General features: G+C 37.2%; 1 protein-coding gene across 4 annotated transcripts in view; it reads left to right on the plus strand.

The window, feature by feature from the left end:
• Positions 1 to 2,747: 2,747 nt before the first annotated feature.
• fam13a (family with sequence similarity 13 member A) overlaps positions 2,748 to 21,206 on the plus strand; it is a 58,322-nt gene continuing 39,863 nt past the window's right edge. For all 4 annotated transcript variants that reach the window (XM_079264509.1, XM_079264511.1, XM_079264510.1 and 1 more), the window contains exons 1-7: positions 2,748 to 2,912; positions 6,827 to 7,022; positions 8,865 to 9,074; positions 10,924 to 11,101; positions 13,103 to 13,256; positions 17,597 to 17,674; positions 18,281 to 18,367. In XM_079264509.1, the coding sequence (XP_079120635.1) occupies positions 2,886 to 2,912; positions 6,827 to 7,022; positions 8,865 to 9,074; positions 10,924 to 11,101; positions 13,103 to 13,256; positions 17,597 to 17,674; positions 18,281 to 18,367 (930 nt within the window). In that variant the 5' untranslated portion in view covers positions 2,748 to 2,885. The remainder of the gene's footprint in view (positions 2,913 to 6,826; positions 7,023 to 8,864; positions 9,075 to 10,923; positions 11,102 to 13,102; positions 13,257 to 17,596; positions 17,675 to 18,280; positions 18,368 to 21,206) is intronic.

Below are 21,206 nucleotides of genomic sequence, written 5' to 3' on the forward strand. Positions count from 1 at the left end.
GACTGTGGTAAACCAGCAGTGACACCAAATACAGCCACTCCACGGGTGGTTAACGGGGAGGAGGCAATCCCACACTCCTGGCCTTGGCAAGTCTCCATGCAGGTATGCTTAACTACTGCCCCTCCGTGTGTATTAATGATAAAATAAATAAAATAAATGTATCTCTCTTCTCCAGGCTTCACCAATGATTCCCATCCCTTACATGCATGGCTGCGGTGGTTCTTTGATTAATGAGGAATGGATCCTGACTGCTGCTCACTGCTTCATGTTGTAAGAATTACAGCCACAGTTTGAATATTTCATGTTCTTTCATTTTAAAATCTCAGAGATGAAAACATAAATGTGACTGTGTGGAAGAGATATAATCAAAAGATTCTGCATTATTTAAGCTGTCTTTAGGTTCAGGTGCTGAGTCTGTATCATAGATGTTTATTCTTGATCAGCCTCGGATTTCAAGCATCAGACAGACACATTTAGAAAATAACAATTGATGTGAACAACAAAATGAGATGCTTTAAATAATTTCTCTTTATGTTTATTTTTCTCTTATTTTGCTTTTAAGTCCACTGAATAAGCCCTCCTATTGGCGCATGTGTTTGGGGAAACACCACATGAACTCCTCCATGGATGTTCCCTCAGCACAGGAATGCTACAAAGTGGATGGGATCATCCGCCATGAGGGGTTTGTTTACGAGCAGGATAAGAGTGACATCACCAACGACATCGCTCTGGTACATTTGACCAAGTCTGTCAATATGACAAGGGAGATCAGCCCCATATGTCTGCCCAAAACGGGGGTTGTGATGCCCGCAGGAACAAAGGGCTTCGTCACTGGCTGGGGAGATGAGAAAGGTAGAAGCAATCAGTTTGTTATTGTAATTGTCATCTTCCACAGTTAAAGTTAACCTCGGTGCTTCTTGTTTTTACTGACAAGTTTGACTACTTTATGTGTTCCCTGTAAACTACAAAAATATATATAAAAAAACAAGCTTATATGATAAACATTTTTTTCCATTTCAATCGCAGGCAATTTGTTTCCCAAAGTGGCTGAAAAGTTGAACCAGGCAGCCCTCCCTATAGTTGACTTCCAGACTTGCAGTAAGCCTGAATATTGGTGGGATATCCTCAGGCCATCCATGATCTGCGCTGGTTATGAGTCCCCGGATGAGCTTAAGTCAGCCTGCCAGGTCAGAAGATACTTTCTGAAAACACACACTCTGAAAATGGCTTGAGAGAATTTTCAGCAACCAAGTTTCATCCTCTCTGCAGCTTCTAAATATTATATAACAGCGGTGGCCTCTCTTGATTATACTGCCTTTTTGTGTAACACCCTGCTAAATGTTTTGTTTGTGGCCATTCAGCCATTCATTCATTAGGAATGACCGCTGCTCAGTTAACAAGCATCATTAGACAAAAGTACATAGGAACATTATGCTGCCCCATAACAAGCAACCATGTGAACAGTTAAATGGCATCATTAGAAGTCCTGTGTTGTAAAAAGCAGAGGACAGCTTAATAAACTACTAATAATTTCCCGTGCAAGTAAATGTTACACCATGCATTATAATTTTGCTGATTTGCTGGTCCTATTTTCTTACAGGGTGATTCAGGAGGTCCTTTTGCTGTAGAAATAAACACAAACTGGGAAGTGCATGGAATTGTCAGCTTTGGACCTCAGGGCTGCATCAGAGACAAGAAGCCCTCAGTGTTCACTCGAGTCTCTGCCTTCAGTGACTGGATTGAAGACAACATGAAGAAGTTTATCTACGAAAGTAACAAAACCATCTGAAGTCGAAATTGTGATTAAAGATTTTTAAAGAGATATTTGTATTTTTCTGTTGCTTTTGAGACTAATACGGTTTACTTTTCATCTTGTTATTCAGCACTCGATAGGACTTCATTTCCTGTTAAACTCTTTTTTTTCTAACTTTTAAAGTAGAAAATTGAGCAACAATAAAGTGGAAACAGTTTCTGTAACCAATATTTTCATACATAATTTTAGCATGGCACCAAAAAACTTGTGATAATTACAATTTTATTTATAAGCATTGAATAAACCTAAACGTTTCTCAAATTTTTCAGCTTTTCTTTTGTTTGTTTCCACAAATAACTTGTTTAAGAGTATCATGAAATGTAAAGTAGGTGTGCCCTGTGAAGAAAGTTGGATGAAGTTCATAGTTCTGTTTATCAGAGTTAAGCGACATATTTTTTTTCTGATTATTCTGTAGACAAAACAATCTTTTTTTTTTTTTTAAAAAAAAAAGGTTTTGATGCATGAATCCAAAATGTGTTTCCTTTCAAGTCAGAACTGGCTGAATTATAAATAAAAATGTTTTAAAATGTGTAAATTCTGGTTAATACATAAATGAAAAATCCTAACAAAGTTATAAAACACATTAATATCCCTTTAGACAAACATTCAATTTCCTGTGTTGTCAAGTTCCATCTTTCTTCCCACCCTCCCTGGGTAGCAGATGAATCCTGCAGGATACTTTTAAGTTTGGGGTTTTAGTCCTTTGGTCACATGACCAATTCACAGAGCCAATGGGAGCTCTTGGCTCAGGTTTCAGCCCAGGAGAAAAGAGAGGAATAAAGAGGAGGGAGGAAGAGGCAAGTACTAATCTGAGCTCATGGGCAGGACGGGACTCAGTCTGCCGGTTGTGACAACTTTTTTGCTCTTTTTTTCCAGTCTAGATGATCTAGAGTCTAGAAAGATCTTTATGATGTTTCTAAAGGATTTAAAAGACACATTTTAAAATCCAAGAAATCCCACCTCTGGACACAGTTCAAGAGTGTGTCCTGGAACAGAGTGAGAAGAGAAGGAGAAGGGAGGAGAGCAGCAGTTTTTCCCCCTCATCTTTTCGCCTCTGCAGTTCTGTGGAAAAATGGGGGCAGGAGCTATGACCATCTGTGTAAGTAACAGCTAAGATGACTGCGTTGGCTTTAAGACTTCTCATTCAACCTGTGATTAAGTGCTGAGGAATGTGTGATGAGGCTGTGCTGCTCACTGTCAAGCTACACATTATTTTCTGATGGGGTTTGGTGGATGGTCTCATACACCAAAAGGGCTTTTTGAAATGTTAAAAATACAAATATGTCATTTTTTTCTGCAGGACAGCAAACTTTCCTACTTCCCATAAAAGAAAAACACTTTCACCACTACTTATTAACACAGAGACTTCCTCATCTCTCAGAACTGATAACTAACTTATTGGAACAAAATATAACAGCACAAGTGAAAAACAAGGACAGAACTTCATGTTTTCCAGTTAATGGTCCAAAAACGGCAAGTCATTTAAACGAAACAACAGAAACAAAAGCATAACTTTAAAATAAAAAATAAAAAAACAGATTTCCTTTGTCTTTAAACTTCTTGTCCCATGCAGAATTCTTGCAGCTGTTGTTTTTTGGGCCTGTGGAGCTTTAGCTACCAGTTGCTGCAGTGGCCACCCACAGGCTGGAAGGGGGTTGAAACACGGGCCTGAAGGGGGCGGAGGGTATGGAGAGGAAAGCACATGCTGGGGCTTGCAGTCCCCTTCAAAATCACGTTTGTTTTCCCCCCTTTTTGCCTTCTTCATTCATCAATTTAAAATATAAAAACAAAGTAAAAGTTTATCTCAAGCCCATAAAAAACAATATTTCAGTTACTTCCAAAGAGGAGGAAACTGTCATAAGCCTCAGTCCTTTTGTACTGTTAGAAGTTGTAGTGTGAAACATCCTCTAGATGGGGAGGAGGGGTGAGAGGATGAGCATTGTCAGTAGGGGAATCACAGCAGAGACACTCGGTAAACAATACAAGATACTTGGGGTAACAATTATCCTTTATTCTTGGCTGCTTCAGTTCAAATAGTAAGTTGAAATACCAAGTGACAAAAAGTTCATTCAGAAACAGTTTTAAGTTCACATACAGACGTCCTCTGTTAAGTTTGGAATAAATGTCAATTTCTTTTTTTTTCTTCTTCATATAATACCTTATAAGTTATAAAAATGATAGTTACTTCAGTACAAAAATGATAATAAAAACTCTGGGAAGTGTTTTCTGTGGGCCCCACTCAGCACAGCCATATTGTTTACAGACAGATATGATCTTGTTCTCTTCATTTGCACCAGGAAGTCAGGAATGGAAGTTTTCTATTCATATTTTATGCTGTATTTCTATACAATATAATTCATAAATACATATTTTCTAATAAATTTTATATATGTTTATATAATTCACTCTTTTTGGTGCTCTTGTTTGCCTGGTTTAAAGAATTTAATCTTATCTTACACAATTGCATGATTTAGGAATATGCAGACAACTTGTGTGAAGTTATTGTGTGTATTGTGTGTGTGTGTGTGTGTGTGTGTGTGTGTGTGTGTGTGTGTGTGTGTGTGTGTGTGCGTGTGTGTTCATGATTGTAATGATGGATTTAGAGAGCATCTGCTCATTTGCTTTGTCGCAGTCAGAGCTAGCTCAGACCAGCTTAACTCTTCAACACTTGCAGCAGTAGTACTATGGTAACTACGATAAACATTAATCAGTAAAAATCTTTAAAAATTGCCAACTTTACAAAGCATCATCAAACCAAAAGAATAAACTTTTTTATTTTGAACATGTCAGATTTGAGAAGAAGAAACAAAAAATGGTGATAATTCCTCCTCTAATTTAGTCATGTTTCATACTTAACTTAATGAGGTATTATCATGTTTTTCATGCTTGTAGTTATTAAAATATCTCATTGAGCTAAAATTGCCACACATCTGAAGAAAAGTCTCTTTAAAAAAGTAAGTACTTTAGTGTTTATTTAGTGTATTAAACACAGGTAAACATCAAGTAGCTTTTATAGCATGATGCAATCAGACTAAAAATCCAAAAGTACTTATTTAATGACCACTTCAGATTCACCTGGAAGGTGCTGCTGATTATAATGATGTAGCTGCCAGATGTCCTGGCTGAGCATCTTTTGCACGTGTCTGCTTGTAAGGGCTTCCCACATGCTCATTTGTGTGTGTGAATGCATGCTATGTTAATTGTGTGTAAGCATCTGTGTTGCTAAAGATTTTGTCTCTTTATCCAGCTTGGCGCCATCTGTGAGGTGTGTTTTAATCAGTTGATCCGACTGCAGCACATGACTCTGCCCACTCAAAAGAGGATAAATCTAGTGGTCCCTCGTCAATGTCTTCTTCTCCCGTCTCAAATGACTATAGAGCCATTAATTGCCAGATTAAACCTAATGCTGTCACCTCACAGTCTGTCAGCTCACTTATTGAAATGAACTCTGGACTTGCAAAATGTCACATGGTGTATAGTTGTAGCTATGGCTACAAACATTAAAGGTCATTCCCGGTTTGTTTAGAAGTGCAAAGTTTCAGACCTACAGGGTCTGAAACCTTGCACCCTCTGGATTTTACATATCATGGTAAAACAACTTAGCTATATATGATAGTTGGGTGGTTTGTTTCTAAAGTAACCAACAGGCTTTTCTATGTATTCTGGATGGAAAGTCCCCAAGAGCTGGTGTAACTTGTTGGCTTCATACTTCATAATATTAGATAATATTTTGATCCATACTGTGACTGTGAAGTCTCTTCATTACCCACAACTGATTATTATTACTTGATTGATACATGGTAAAACAGGAAGTTTGGGAACCACTTATTTGAAGAATGACCACAGGAAAGAATTTGTATCCCTATAAAGAGAGATATGGTACCATAAGTAATGTTTCACATTGTTGGCTGTCACAAGTAGGCGCCCATGCTTACCTTAGACTCAAAGAAGCAAGGTCAATTTGTTAAACAGAGAACATTTTTGGCAGTATGTACTCAAGTAAAGCATTGAAATAATGAGTTCTTTATCCAATAGTGATCCTTTGAATTCCTTCACACACATGTCATTCAGCTCTACAGAGGCCATGCAATAAGTCATTCATTTCATTCAGGTGTGTTGCAGAAGGATTGCATCCAAAAGTTCCAGATTGTAGGTCTCAAGGACAGGACTTGGGCACTCCTGCAAAAACATTATGTAAAACATTGTCAGATGTCTTTGAAGGGGCACTTGGGCAAATGATGCTTCTTGCTCTTGCTTCACACCTCTCTAATCAGTTCCACATACTATTGTTACAGTTTGGCAAAGCTTGCAACAAAAAGCGAGGCAAGTGTTTACCAAAACATGATTTATGAAGGAAGACCAAGTGAAATATTTGCAGACCTATATCAGTGATGTAGGTGGTGCATGGATGTATGCAAATGTATGTCACCTAAACACAGACCAGACCAGACCAGACCAGACCAGACCAAGACATGCCACATCTTGCACAAAACCCAGGTGACCTCCCAGCCCAAACCTTGGAAATACTCTGAATTCAGGCTTGTTAGGCTCTTAAATAGGAGGTAGATCACACCGGCCCCAGGTGTGACTCATGCCACTAATCACCAGATGGCACCTGCAACATACTCAGAAGTTGTGGTGGAGCCGTCACACTATTCACGTAAATGATTATTCATGAGAGCTGAACATATTTCACTTCTACTGAACATCTGTGCTTGTTTAAAAGCACATTTGTTCCTATTTGTGCAGGTGTATGCTTCTCTGAAAGGTACTTGAACCAGTGGTGTTGCCTAGCAACCACACATTTGTCGTAGCAACACATGCAGTTGGACCTCCCATTTCCCCGTCCCTTTAGCTCTCAGCACACACTGTACTCTAAGAGCACAACAGTGACTGCAAAGGACATGCATCCATTTAATTCCCAGTCACCCTCACCATCACTCTGTTCTCAGTTGATGGCAGCTCTGGTGCCCATATGGTTGTCAGCTGATTTCTGCTCTGTTTTCCCTGCAGCACAGTAAGACAGCGGTGCTGGTTAAAGAGGACATGAAGAAGATGGTCCAGATACCCATCCTGAGACCCAGAACAGTGGCAGCAAAGCACACCAAGCTGTTTGGAGCATCCCTATTTGAGCTGCAAGAGCAGGGCCTGGTGGAGGACGGAGTGCCCCTGGTGGTGAGGAGGATGGTGGAGCATCTCCGTAAGTATGGTAAGCAAAAAAAACAAAAAAATAAAAAGAGTTTTTTTATTTATTGATTTAACTACCTCAACAGTATAACAAGTTGGTTTTCCTGGAAGTTTATTAAAAACTTGTTTTTCTTCTGTGATTTCTGTAATTGTATTAGTTTTTTTTGTTTGTTTGTTTAGAGATAATACACTTCTTATCTCTTAGTTGCAGAAGTTCTATCTTCCAAATCCTATCTGAAAGTTTACTTTCTTACCCTACCTTTTAATACGACTTCAGTTTTAGTGATATTAAGTTTTTACATCTTTTATTGTGATGTGACATTATTTTAACTTGTTTAGGTGATCTTTTTGTATTCTTCTGTGTTTTATTTTGTTCTACATTGTTGTTTAAAATGTGTTTTGGGAATAAATTTCACATTTAATTGGCATGAAAGCAACCACCAACAACAAGATTGGAATAAACTGAATATGTAATGAAAGCAATATTTGTTTTTATAGGTGAAGTGGAAAGCATAAATGTCTGAAAGAACAAATATATAAAATAGTAAAACTCAAGCAGTTTAATTTCTATTACCTTATATGAATAAAGTCTTTATAGAAGAGCACATTTTGCATTCAGAAGAATAATCAGTGAGTTTTAGTAAACTGGAAGCTTTTTTTCTCTTTATGTTGTTTTAATTCTACTCACCCACTTTTTTATTTTCTGTAGTGTTTTGCTTTGACCAGTAGATGTCTGTATAAGGGCATCAAACTTGTCCCTCTTAGCTGTTGTGATGATGGATCTCTGTAAATGGATTATAATGTTTATTACATTAAACTTTAAGTAAGCTCTTAGAACGCCACTGGATGATAACTGAGACGTGTGGATTCGCACTACTACAATGACACATAAATGGCTGCTCAAACTACAGTCAAATGTAAATAAAGAGGGAAATAACACATTATTTACAGGAAAAAAAAATATTGCTTTCAAAATCATAAAATACAAAAGAGATGTCAAAGTAATCGTTTGAAGATTTATCCATATCATTCCTAAATAGCCAGATTTACTACAACCCTCAGTTTTTTTGTCTTGTGTCACTTATATCGTCCTTTTTTTTTTATCTCTACACTGTATGTCATGTTTTTATGGTTTTTATTGACTTTTTGTCTATCAAATCATTTAATATACACATATATCAACTCATCAAATTCTTAATATGTTTTATAAAGGGTTGAGTAACACACATATTTTGCATTATATTACAATTTATTTATTGGCATAAATGTTGTTCTCCAAACTCCAGATTACAGTAATAGAAAATTCTGTAATAATATCTGGATAAAATAGTTAATTTTGTAAGTGTTAATAGAGATTTGCAAGATCAAAAACCATTTGTCTTGTAAGTGAAATAAGGAAGTAACTCCTCTCTTGTACATCACTGCAGGGTTGTAACTCAGCAAAAGGGTTAGGGGTTTTTTTTTTTTAGCAAAAATTTCATCACAAATAACAGCTAATTGCTACAACCAAGAATAGTTGGAATTTCTTTTAACCCTTCAAGCATTTAAAGAAATTTTTTTTAAAAACTTGTTTTGCATTCAGTATTGTTTAACTTTTCCTATAACACTGTCATTATGTTTATGGATTTCATAATTAAATTCTGGATAGACTGTGCTGGTAGTATTAGGTTTTTTTATGATAAAGGTACAATAAGTGTAGAATCAACAATTCATTTCATTTGGTGATGTTAGAAGATGTTGACTCGATATTTTAATTTCTTGTCAGAAAGAATTAGGGGTTAGGAAACTTTAACAAGCCTCTTTACTCTTAGTCCCACCTGTGTATTAATTGTTACTAAAATGCATTTATGTGCTCTTCCTCCAGCACTGCATCAGGAAGGTCTGTTCAGAGTAAATGGCAACGTTCGGGCTGTGGAGACCTTAAAGCAGCGCCTGGAGAGTGGAGATGATGTGGACCTGCTGTCAGAATCAGATTTATGCACTGTTGCCAGTCTGCTGAAACGATACCTCAGGGACCTGCCAGGGGGTCTCATAGACGCAGCAGTCCAGCAGGCACTGATACAGCACTACAAAGGTAAAACTTATTGTCCCACTTTTATTACACATGTGTTAGCTACATATTTGTCAGCTTGAATGATCCTACTACCAGTACATGGATTTATTTGTATGTTTTTACAACCATCATGACAGAAACATGAGTGGATATTTATACCATCTCATGTGCAGTAAATATGGGTCGTGGACGACAAGCAAAATTATTTTTAGGTGCAGAAATGTGCTACCAACAGTGCAGCCATCTCCATCAGGCAGTGCACAGAAAGGTACCGCTGAGTTAACTGTATGTTGAAGATCTCTGGAATGTGATCCGAGGAGTGATGTGTCTCGTATTCCCGACACTCTTGGCCATCGTAGAGGGTAAAGAGAGTGATTTGGCAGGGGAAGTGTCTACTCTCACTTTCAGCTCTCTTCAAGCACTGGCTTTTATCTGCTTGATGGCAGGGGAGTGTCAGTGTCAGTTTGGCTGCAGAGTTGGTTTGGCTGTCATAGTCCCCATAAATATCTGCATGCTTTTTCAGGGCCTTTGTCCAAAAGGGAATAGCAGAACTTCTCTCAGATATAACTGCTGAGCAAAATTAATTAGTTGTATTGCAGTAAAACATTTTAATATGCCAGCAAACTAAAAAAAAGGTTGATGTGCATGATGAGCGGATGGATAAGAGCAGAGTAATTAACTCAAATATTAACAATATATACAATAAAAGAAAGAAAGAAACTGACAGACACAGGAAAGAAGCAGAGGTCACAAAAATACTGGTAAAAGAAGAAGAGGGAAATGCTCTGGAGCATCTGTTGCTGTGAAATGTAGACAATCTGTTCCAGGAAAAACTGGGTCCAGAAGGTAGGCGATGACAAATGACAACAGGTGTGTGTGTGTGCATGAGGAACAGAGCAGAGATAATAACATGGACATGGAAATGAGTAAGATTAATGTTACTAATAACATGAAAGTCAAAAGTAAAATGATTGTGTTTAATTCTGTGAGAATTTCCTTTTTATTTTATTAGTGTGATAATATCATAAGTACTCATTTACCTCACCATGACATACTAAACCTCACCTGGGTGGAAGAAGCTACATCAGTGTTACTCATATGTGTTCTGTGTGAATGTTTAAACACTTGTTCTTACTTTTGTAAACTTAATGTACAATGTAGGAAATGTTAAGCAAGTAAAATGCTAAGCATTCAGCAAATTAAGTTCAGTGATCATAGAATTTGTCTGGAAACAAGAGAAACCTGCTTCCAAACCTCTAATTGCCCTTAAGTGTTTTATCATGTGAGAGGTCTCACCATTATTCCCGTCTTTCCTCTACAGTCGGAGTCACACGTACAAACATTCATACGCATGAATGCATACGAACATAGACGCACGCATTCACAACATTTGCGTCACTCAGTTATTTGGGATCAGTAGTCATATCCGTTTATCCAACTCTGACCCAATTAAGTATCCCAAGTAATAGCATCAACATATTTTCAGGTTCTTTGCTGTAATGCTCACGTACTCCAAGTCACCGTAAATCAAGATTAAACACAACAGAGTGTGGACGAAGTTATCACTGCCTTCCAGAGATATAATACTAACTGATGTTCTTAGACTTACTAAATATATCACTAAAATGTATTTATTTATTTTATTTTATTTGACTTTTTATTGTACACATTTTGAACACTCCTCCAAACAAAATATAGTATGCATGGACTTCTTTTACTTGATAATGACTAAATAGATGTAAAGAGGATGTCAGAGTTTCAGATGAGGTCCAGTGTGAGTGTGTTTAGTTCCTTTTTTATCTGAAACTTGGTTAACCATGAGTGTTAGAAAAAGTGTTGCAACTCCACCTGATATCTTCTGTATTTACAGAATGTGGGGATGACGGCTCCTGGTCGGACATGAGACACCTGCTTCGACAACTTCCAAACATCCAACACAGCCTCCTGTGTTACCTCCTCCACTTCCTGAGTCTTGTGGAGAGCAACCACGAAGACAACCGCATGACAGCCCACAATCTTGCCACTGTGTTTGGACCCAGTGTCTTTCAGTGAGTGGGCAACTTTTTCTGTCGTCGTTGTTGTTTCTGTTTGTTTTTGGCCTTTTTGGATCAACCCTAAAAGCTCTAATTACAGCTAACCTAAACAGTAACACCACATAGCTGATCTTTTTTCTGAGCTGATGCTAAACAGGAATGTAAAGAATAGTACAAGCCGCTGTTTAGTTGTCGAGCACCAAACCTACCAATCACTGGTCAAACAAAGTGATCAAAAAGTTAGAATTTTTGCCACAAAAGCCAAAACAATAGCTTCTAAAAAGACCAAAATACTAAAGCTAAAGAAAAGATGAGGAGTAAACAACATATTGTTTGTTGTTACAGCAAGAAGAAAATAATATTTATTAATTAAACTGACATTTAGGTCCTGCGTTGGACTGGCGATCTGTCCAGGGTGTACCCTGCCTTTCACCCAAAAGACTGCTGGTATAGACTCCAGCTTCCCAGCAACACTTAATCGGACTGAGCGGTTAAGATAATGAATGTATGACTGAATGAATGAAGTGACATTCACCAAGTAACTCAGCTGACTTCTTTAAACGGGTATTATTATCATTTCGCTATTATGCTGGAGTAGAATTAAAACCTCAGCATTAGCGTTGTTTTCAGACATTTACACTTAAATGAATTCATTTTATTAGGTGTGCTCATACTGCTAAAAGAAATTAATGTCATCCCTGAAGTTTTGGATAAGTTTTGAGTCCTCACTGTCACTTTACAAAATATTGTAATTGCAGTGTTTTAGTAGGAACACATGAAGCTTGGTTTTGTGTGAAAAAAAGTCATCTTCTGATCAATATATTACCAATATATTAACACATACTGTATATCGGGGTACCAGGTTGGGTCCTCTGCACCTCCTTACTGGAGCCAAGCAGGTTTTACCAGCAGGTGGTGCCGTTGTTTACAGACTGAACATAAAAGCACAATGTCATGCAAGGTTTTAAGACTCTGCTTCAGCAATTTTTAAATGAATAAATCGATGAAGTTTGCAACATTTTTACCAGGTAGACGCATTTTCCTGAGTTCTTGATGAACTTTCCGAGTCATACTTACGTCACAATATCACAGAGTTTCACTGTAATCCAGCAGCCTGATTTGCACATCACTTCAAATCGACTGTTTTTGCCATTTTTTAGTCAAGATATGAGAAGTACTAGCAGAGAATTACCTCTCTTATTGTTAAAACAGCTGATCAGGATATGCTGATAATGAAACAAAATGTAAAGACTCTAGGGGGTTGGGGACGTTTTTGAGTTTGTATTGACTTTAGTTGCCAAAAATATATAAACTAAAGTTCTTCTCTTGTTTTTTTTTTACCATTTTTTTTATATAACACGCACCCTTTGTGCGTGGAAAAAAGCCTTATAGCATGTATGTTCCAGGTTACTGATACAGTAATCAGAAAGCTTTATGGCATTAAGAAAGAATTCAACCATCTGGTACTGTCCATACCTTAGATGTGTTCACATGAACAGAAATAAATAATAAAGTCAGTGGCCTCTTTAGCTTTTTCTTTGTGCTGGGCTGACTGTGTAGTGAGTTTTAAATCATCCTAGTATATTCTTCCACATGAAGCTGTACTGTTCTCCTGACTGGTGACTGACCGGCATCTCCTATAATGAAGTGGTGTGTTTAAGCTGGGAATCATAAATAGAAATATGATCAACTCTCAGTGGGCAGAGGCCATAGATACTTCTTCGTACTGTACGACCTGTTCCACATTGCACGTAGTGAGTGTGAGCATATGTGTGTTGTGGTTATATAATTAGTCTTACTGTATGCCGTACATCACACACACAGCTGCTCAGTAACATCAGGCATCTTACTCTATAAGGACGCTTGACTCAAGTAGCCAGAAAAAAAAAGACTTACAGTTAATTTCATTGTCAAGATTATGATTGAATCTGGTTTGATTATTACAAGTTTCAGCTTATTGTCTGTGAATTCCATTAAATCTACTTTTTCCTTCTTCATGTTCTGATTTGTTTGTAGTGTGGCTCCAAGTTTCGAAGCAATAAAGGACCAAAATATCTGCAACAAGATCATGGTCAAACTCATCCAGAACTACAGCAGTATCTTTGAGACCAATGCGGACAAAGACAAAGAGGACTGTGCAGAGGAACGCTCTTCGCTTCTCACTGTCAAGGTGTCGTTTTCATTCTACAACACCAGATGTTGATGTTTATATAAAACAGGCTGGTGGCTTGTACAATGTGGTGCAGATGGTAAGATAACTGTGAGTCACATCTTGTGTCCAAACATGATAAATTGCTCTCTGTCCTGAATGACCTATGTCCATTCACCCGAAGGAGGGGTGCTTATAAAACCAGGTTTATATAATGTCCAGTTAAAATCGATTTGGGTATTGATCTCGCGGACAGCTTCCTCACAGGTAGCTGTGTTGAGTCTCTAGTTGTTGATTTCTATTTGCTGCTTTCATGGTTGACATCTTTCTTTGATTTCTTGCGTTTTTCTGGTCTGTCACTTTTCCCAGGAGCATCTTGTTGCTGTGTTTTCATCTCTTTCCATAACCTCAAGTTATGCAAAAGTTTATAGCTCTTAAGTTTATCTCCAAAAGGGGTTGATGGGTTTTTCTTTTGACAAGAACACCTCATACAAAAAGAAACTGAATCTCAAGCTGATAAGTATTCATTCATTCACTATACAACTTAGTCCAATTTATGGTCAAGGGGAAGCTGGAGCCTGTCCCAGCAATAAACAGGCAGAAGGCGGCGTGCACCCTGGACAGGTCGGCAGTCCAACGCAGGACCAACACAGAGAGACAAACAGCCATTGACTTCCTAAAGAGAATTAAGAGTGACCCATTAAGCTAACATACATGTCTTTGGACAGAGGGAGGAAGCTGGAATACATAGAGAGAAGCCACACATATATGTGCGAACTGCACACAGAAAGGCCTCTGTTTAAACCAGTTGAGGCTCAAACCATCAAGCAGCCTTCTTGCTGTGAAGGTCATGGTGCTAACCACCACACTGCCATGGAGCCTGCTGAGGAGTGTTTACATGGATGACAATAAGACATTTGAAAAATAAACAAATGAATGATCAATAAATAAATAGGTGAATAAATACATACATACATACATACATACATACATACATACATACATACATACATACATACATACATACATACATACATACATACATACATACATATATACATACATACATACATACATACATACATACATACATACATATATACATACGTACATACATACATATATACATACATACATACATACATACATACATACATATGTACATACATACATACATACATACATACATACATACATACATACATACATACATACATACATATATACATACGTACATACATACATACATACATACATACATACATAGGTACATATATACATACATACATACATACATACATACATACATACATGCATACGTAGGTACATATATATGTACATACATACGTACATACATACATACATACATACATACATACATACATACATACATACGTACGTACATACGTACGTACGTACGTACGTATGTACGTACGTACATACATACATACATACATACATACGTAGGTACATATATATGTACATACATACGTACATACATATGTAGGTACATATATATGTACATACATACACACATACATACATACATACGTACGTACATACGTACGTACGTACGTACGTACGTACATACATACATACATACATACATACATACATACGTAGGTACATATATATGTACATACATACGTACATACATATGTAGGTACATATATATGTACATACATACGTACATACATACGTAGGTACATATATACGTACATACATACATACATACATACATACATACATACGTAGGTACATATATACGTACATACATATGTACATACATACGTAGGTACATATATACGTACATACATACATACATACATACATACATACATACATACATACGTACATACATACATACATACATACATACATACATACATACATACATACATACATACATACATACATACATACATACATACGAACATACATACATAGGTACATATATACGTACATACATACATACATACATACATACATAAATAAATGAGGGGGTGCAAACGGAGCAAACTGACATCACTGTTGTGACATCGGCACACTTACAGTGAAAATTAAATATTAATCATTCATCTACAGATCTGAAAACTAGTTCAGTTAACCCTGTAGAGTCTGATCAATGAAAATACAGTTAGAAAAGTCCAATTCTTTTTAAATACGAGCTCTTTATTTTGCCCTTTAACAAAATTTAAGAATAACATTAGTAAATGTCTTTTGGGATTTATTACCATGTGACACATAAAATTATGACAGTCTGGTATTCTGCTTCTTTGTATCAATCAGGGGGCAGAAGACAAGTATCAGATTGTGTTCAACGGGAACATTTATACCATACAGTGATACAAAATGTCTGAGAAACTGTATCAAATATATCACATCAGGCTCTATATGCTTGAAGATGATTGGAGCTGCAGCATCACAACATTAGATGCTTCGAAACTTTCTTTTCTCTTCATTTCCCCATTTAGAAAGGTATTCCCCACCTCAGTATATTGATGTCTACAACATGCTGGTTGTGTGAAACGTGACTTTAGTCGTCTGACCACCAGATGCTGACCACAGGTCTGACCTTTCACCTCTTCTCTTAGCTGAGTGTCTCACTGCTTTTAACACCAACAAACGCAGTCTGTCACCCATGTGAAGTTATGCTTTCAATGCCAAAAAATCTTTGAAGATGTTAGATGTTAGAAGTTTTAGGGATCCAGCACACCTTGCTGAGATGTAAAAGTCAAATTTTGTGCATTAAAATGAAAATGTGAAGCTATTTGAAATGAAAAGGCTCTTATCTGTGGTAGCATAGTAGTCATAAATGAATAGGCCATGTTGTGAATGCCTGAAGGCCACTGCCACATGAGACTTGACAGACCCATGGCAAAGCCTTCAGTCAAAAAAGATCACCTTACACCCACATATCAACACCTGTGCTCACACAGGCATGACCTACGCTGGCCCCCTGTCTGCTGGCCTTTCTTGTAATGTCTGAACATGGCACCTGCTCACTGATTCACATAACCCTCCGCCACAAAATGTTGACAAATAGGTGTGCATGGCATTGTTTATGTCATCTTAGTAAGGGTGCAGAGTCTCACATGGTTTAAATTTCTGTTAATTTCACCATGATATTCTTCTGACCATGTTGTCAGCTTCATGTCACCCTTCATGTTGCAGCAAAGCAACAAGAAAACGCTGAGACTACATGTGAAATGTTGAGTCATTTCTTTACATGTTGCAGGGAAAAAGGAAAAGAGGTACAGAGAGTTATTAAAACATGTGCTACCACACACAAAAATACAATGTGTAGGGTTGTGTTGAAATGTTTAAAGCTCCAAAGTCAAGTCCATTTTTTGTAAAGGCAAACCCACTTTGATTCAGTGTTGTTGAAGTCTGGGAAGGCTGGGATGACTGTTTTTTCCTGGACTTTTCTTACCCTGTATGCTTTACTGCACTGGCAGTTTGTTCTGCACTGTCATGCCTAGAAGCAACCACAATCAACCCAATGGCAGTGTTTGGTTAATCCCAATTTGTCTGCCATTTCCAGCATTCATAACTGTGTTATTATTGATAAGATCCCCAAATATCACTGGCTGGAATTCTGCATGTTTTACAGATTGCTGTAAACACTCCTCTCCCCTGACCCCCCTCATGCACAATGACAACCATTTAAATACATGAAGTTTGGATTTGTCGCTTCATAAGACCTGCTGCCACTCGTTTTTAGACCAGTTCTTGTGCCTTTCAGCATACCTCAGTCTTCTTTTTCTTTCCTAAATGGCTTAATGAGAGCCAGATTTTTCTATTTCTGATAAAGTTTTAGTGATCAGTTAAAGGAACAACTAAAAGACAAGATAGATCTCTTCTATGACAGGTCTTTATTGGATTGGCTTTCAGATACTGTTCATGTGCTGCAAATCTTTTTTTTTTTTTTTACATTTACTACTTCTTCTTTTGTCCTCTACTCATTTCCTCCCTTTTTCTAGACACACTTCACACAATCCTGATATAAACCATGTTTCTGCTAAGCTCTTAGGTTGCCTTTGATGTGAAAACACCATCTTCAGCATTTAAATTAGATGCCTTTTCTTTGCTTTTATGAATCACAAATCAGTATTACGTGGCTTAACAAAAACCAGATGTGTACATATTACTCTGCAAAATGTCTGAAGAACTCATTTTAAAGATCACTTTAGACAACTACAAGAAAGTTTGACTTCTTGGAAGCAAAATATGCAGAAATAACCAGCACCATTTATGTGTGTATAGGCCTCTGTATGAATGTATTGGCCTTTTATACTGTAACTGTCCCATTGGTAGGAAAAGTATTTAAAATGTGACTGTTCTCTTTTCTCTGGTTAAAGGAGGCACACGTTGTGGACACTGACACAAAGAAGCAACTGAGACATCTCAACGTACACACATCAAAACCAAGGATAAAAGTGTGTACTTGTGGTTCTTTTTGTTTCACTAGCATGTGTGCGTCTTTGTTTATGCATTAACGCGTTCCTGTCACGGCGGTTTTTCCTCCCAGGCTGGCTGCTGTGAAATGCAGTGTTGTTGGTTATGCCTGAAAGGACAAACTTGCATGAACCCTTCAAATTCCCTTACATAGTCCTTTTTAACACCAACCATGTGATCTGTGTGACGTGATTAACATAGCGTGGGCATGTTTTGGAAAAGCTCTTTTCTTGCAGCAAAGCCATTTCTGTGGGAGTGTGTGTGCATTTCTGTGAGCTTAAAGATGTTATCAATGTCAGCTGACTTGCAACTACTACATCCCATGGTATTTCAGGTCACAGAAACAGAATTGTTTTTGACCTTGTTAATAGTTTGCAAGTGACACTACTAATAACTCAACGTTTGTTTGTTGGAAGCAGTCAATCAAGATTAACAGTGTGCATGTTTGCATTTTTTATATTTGTTGACAGATATCAGTTGAAAGTTTAGACAGGCCCGCCAAATCAATTTCTTGGCTAATATGATGTTGTTGGGTTTTTTTTATTACATATTACATGATCATCTGTCAATTTCATTCTTCTTTCAAGATCGAGCACCGAAATGCACCGGAAAATGTAAATCTGCTGAGCAAATCCTGCACCAATATTCCAAAGACTAGGACACAGAAAAAGAAGGTACAGAAAGCATTAACAGTTACAGTATGCTGATTTTTTTTGTTCAAGGTTTTTTCCATATCTTGTGATGCTTTACGTAGATTATGTCTAACCCTCACTTCTGCGGGCCTGCTGTTTTCTTATCTCCTGTGTTCCCTTGGTGCCTTAACCCGAGGTCGTCTCCCAGACTGCTTCTTGGTCACCTGATGCGATTTGATAAAAACAGTCTGCTGCAGTAAACAAAAACATACTAGTTGAGAAAATTAAACAGGCCGTGGTATGCTTTACAACTCTACTGTGTTACGACATATTATCATTCATTACTTGGTAACATGCTGGTAAAATGACGGGCAGTTTTTTCTAAAATTGGCATCAGCTTTTAAACACTGAAATGTTCTGTGTGCTGTGCTTCAAATGGCATTTTAATGTTTCATATGGAGATTAGTGCAACTGTACCAAATACAGAAATTGTGACTAATACCATGATAGCTTTGACATAGCAAAGACTTGCTGAAGAGGAAAGTTCAGGTCCTTCAGTAGTCAGTGGTAAAAGGGTAGCGGAGCAGTAAACCTGCACAGTAAAACTCTAGAAAAATGATTTGCTGTAAATTACTTTAAAGAAGCGGGAACTTCAGCAGATTTTCTCACTCATACCCTCTCCATGCTCATATGGCATCCATCATGCATCGTACCTGTGAGCTCTCTCCAATGGTGGCAGGAAAATGTAAAACAATATTACATCAAGTACAACATAAATACACATATACACCCTCTGTAAGTAGATCTCAATTTGACACTGTTGCTATGCATACATCGTACATCATAAAAACCAGGTTTACATGTACAAAACAAAACTACAATACCAAAATACTTTTACCAAGAGCAAAACAACTTTATATGTCAGAAAAAAAAACATCTGTAAAAACCATGAAGCACTTTTATAATTCCTGATGCAAATTTACACGTGCAACTGCAAAACACGTTTACAAAGCTCTGCATATGTTGCCATGGACACAGCTTGGACTTTCATGTTGATGTGTAGGGAGAAGAGGTTACACAGCGTCTGCACATCTTTGATTGTGAAAGCTAAATTAAATTATGCCAAAAAAATAAATAAATAAAGCTATGCATGTGCATTCCAGATAAGTGTGTAAATCTGGATTGCGAAAGTGCAAAAGTATTTCCCTTACTGTAACATTGTTTCACACTTCCCGGTCAATGTACCCTCCAGCTGACATAAGTCAGTCCGATGTTGATACTTATCTCTTGCTTTGTCCCTTTCTCTCTTTTCGTCCTCTCTTCCTACAATAATGTCCAATAGTGTTTCTTTGAAGAATCAGCAATGATGCATGTTAAAAATGCCAGAGTATTGATAACCATTTGCTGGCACGTGAAAGTGAAATTCTGTCTGAAAGTGTTGTTTCTCAGCTTCAGGATGACGTTGAGCAATGATGTCACCAGGAAAGTACATAATAAATGTCCCTGTGTCATCAAAGCATGTCAGAAATGCAGAAAGTTGTCTCTGATAATTATAGCTTTAGTTCAAGTTCAAGTTTATCTCTATAGCATGCTTACATTAACTAAAGTTGCACAAAGTGCTGTTTGAAAGTTAGAAATGAATACAAAAACACAATTACATCTTCCTTTAGATTTCCTCTTGTCTCTGCTCACTCTGTGTGAAAGTTTTCAGACCCCTAAAATATTGCTGTTCTGTCAAAATCATCTTAAATATGACTGAATTCATTTTTTATTTAAATGTAACACATGTGAGTAAAAATTTACAAAATGGAAAAATATATATTGTGTTTATATATATTTCTGTAAAGAAACGGTGACGCTCAGTAATTTAAACCAGAAAAGCATTTTAAGAACCAGCAAGTGAACAGCGGTGATGAACTCACAGACAATAAACTGCCTCTTTCTGCAATCTGACATGTTTGTCTCTAAATACAGGCTGCTCAGGAGACCGCCACAAAAAGGGCTTTATTTTTCTGATCAGGTAGTTCATCTTTTCTTGGTTGTTGCTGCAGGCAGCTGTTGCAGCCCTACAACTGTACAAGAGAGGAGTGGCTGGAATGGGTTTGATGCTATTTTTAAAAAGGGAAACTCTGTGGAATGGGTTGTACCCTAAAGACGTGTAACGGGACACACTGGCTTTATTCTATATAGCTTTTCTTTTGTTGTTTAGTTTTTTTCTTTTTTTAGATTGGCATAAAACTTAAGAAATATTCTGCATTGTTTTGGCTATAGTTAATTAGTATGAGATGTAGTACTTACAACTAAAATCTTCTAACAAATATTTGCCAGCAGCATACAGGGTGACATTGTTCCCCATTAGATTTGTTTATTTATTTCTAAATTTCAAATTTGAGTTTGGACACATGGAATTTCAAAATGGAAAACATGCAGGAAGGAATTATCCTACAAGCTTGGTATATCTTTTGTTTTGGGTATTTCTCTGATGCATTTTGCCAGAAATATCAAAGCTGAAGCAGCTTATGTGGAGCATGAGTGCACAGCCATATTTAGGTCTACCTCTGGCTGAGTCACTCCTAGACCTTTCTAGAAGCTTCCTCTATGCATTTCTGATAGCAGAACATTGTTATCTTGTGAACTGTCCAAAGAGACTAAACATATGAACTGCACGTAAACATACAATTATTATTTTGCTCTTACTTTCATTTGCTGAACAATAAATTATCAAATTACATTTTAAGACCAAATATTTAGATATGATTTCTCACAAATATTCTAAATTCTGAAGTAAACAGCTGTGTTTTTGGCAGGTACAATGATTATTTCATCAGAAGTGATCACCTAACAATGTTAGGAGTTGCAGAATGTCTTCACTCTTGCATAG

This window comes from Telmatherina bonti (genome assembly GCF_933228915.1).
Source record: "Telmatherina bonti genome assembly, chromosome: 3".
Taxonomy (NCBI): Eukaryota; Metazoa; Chordata; class Actinopteri; order Atheriniformes; family Telmatherinidae; genus Telmatherina; species Telmatherina bonti.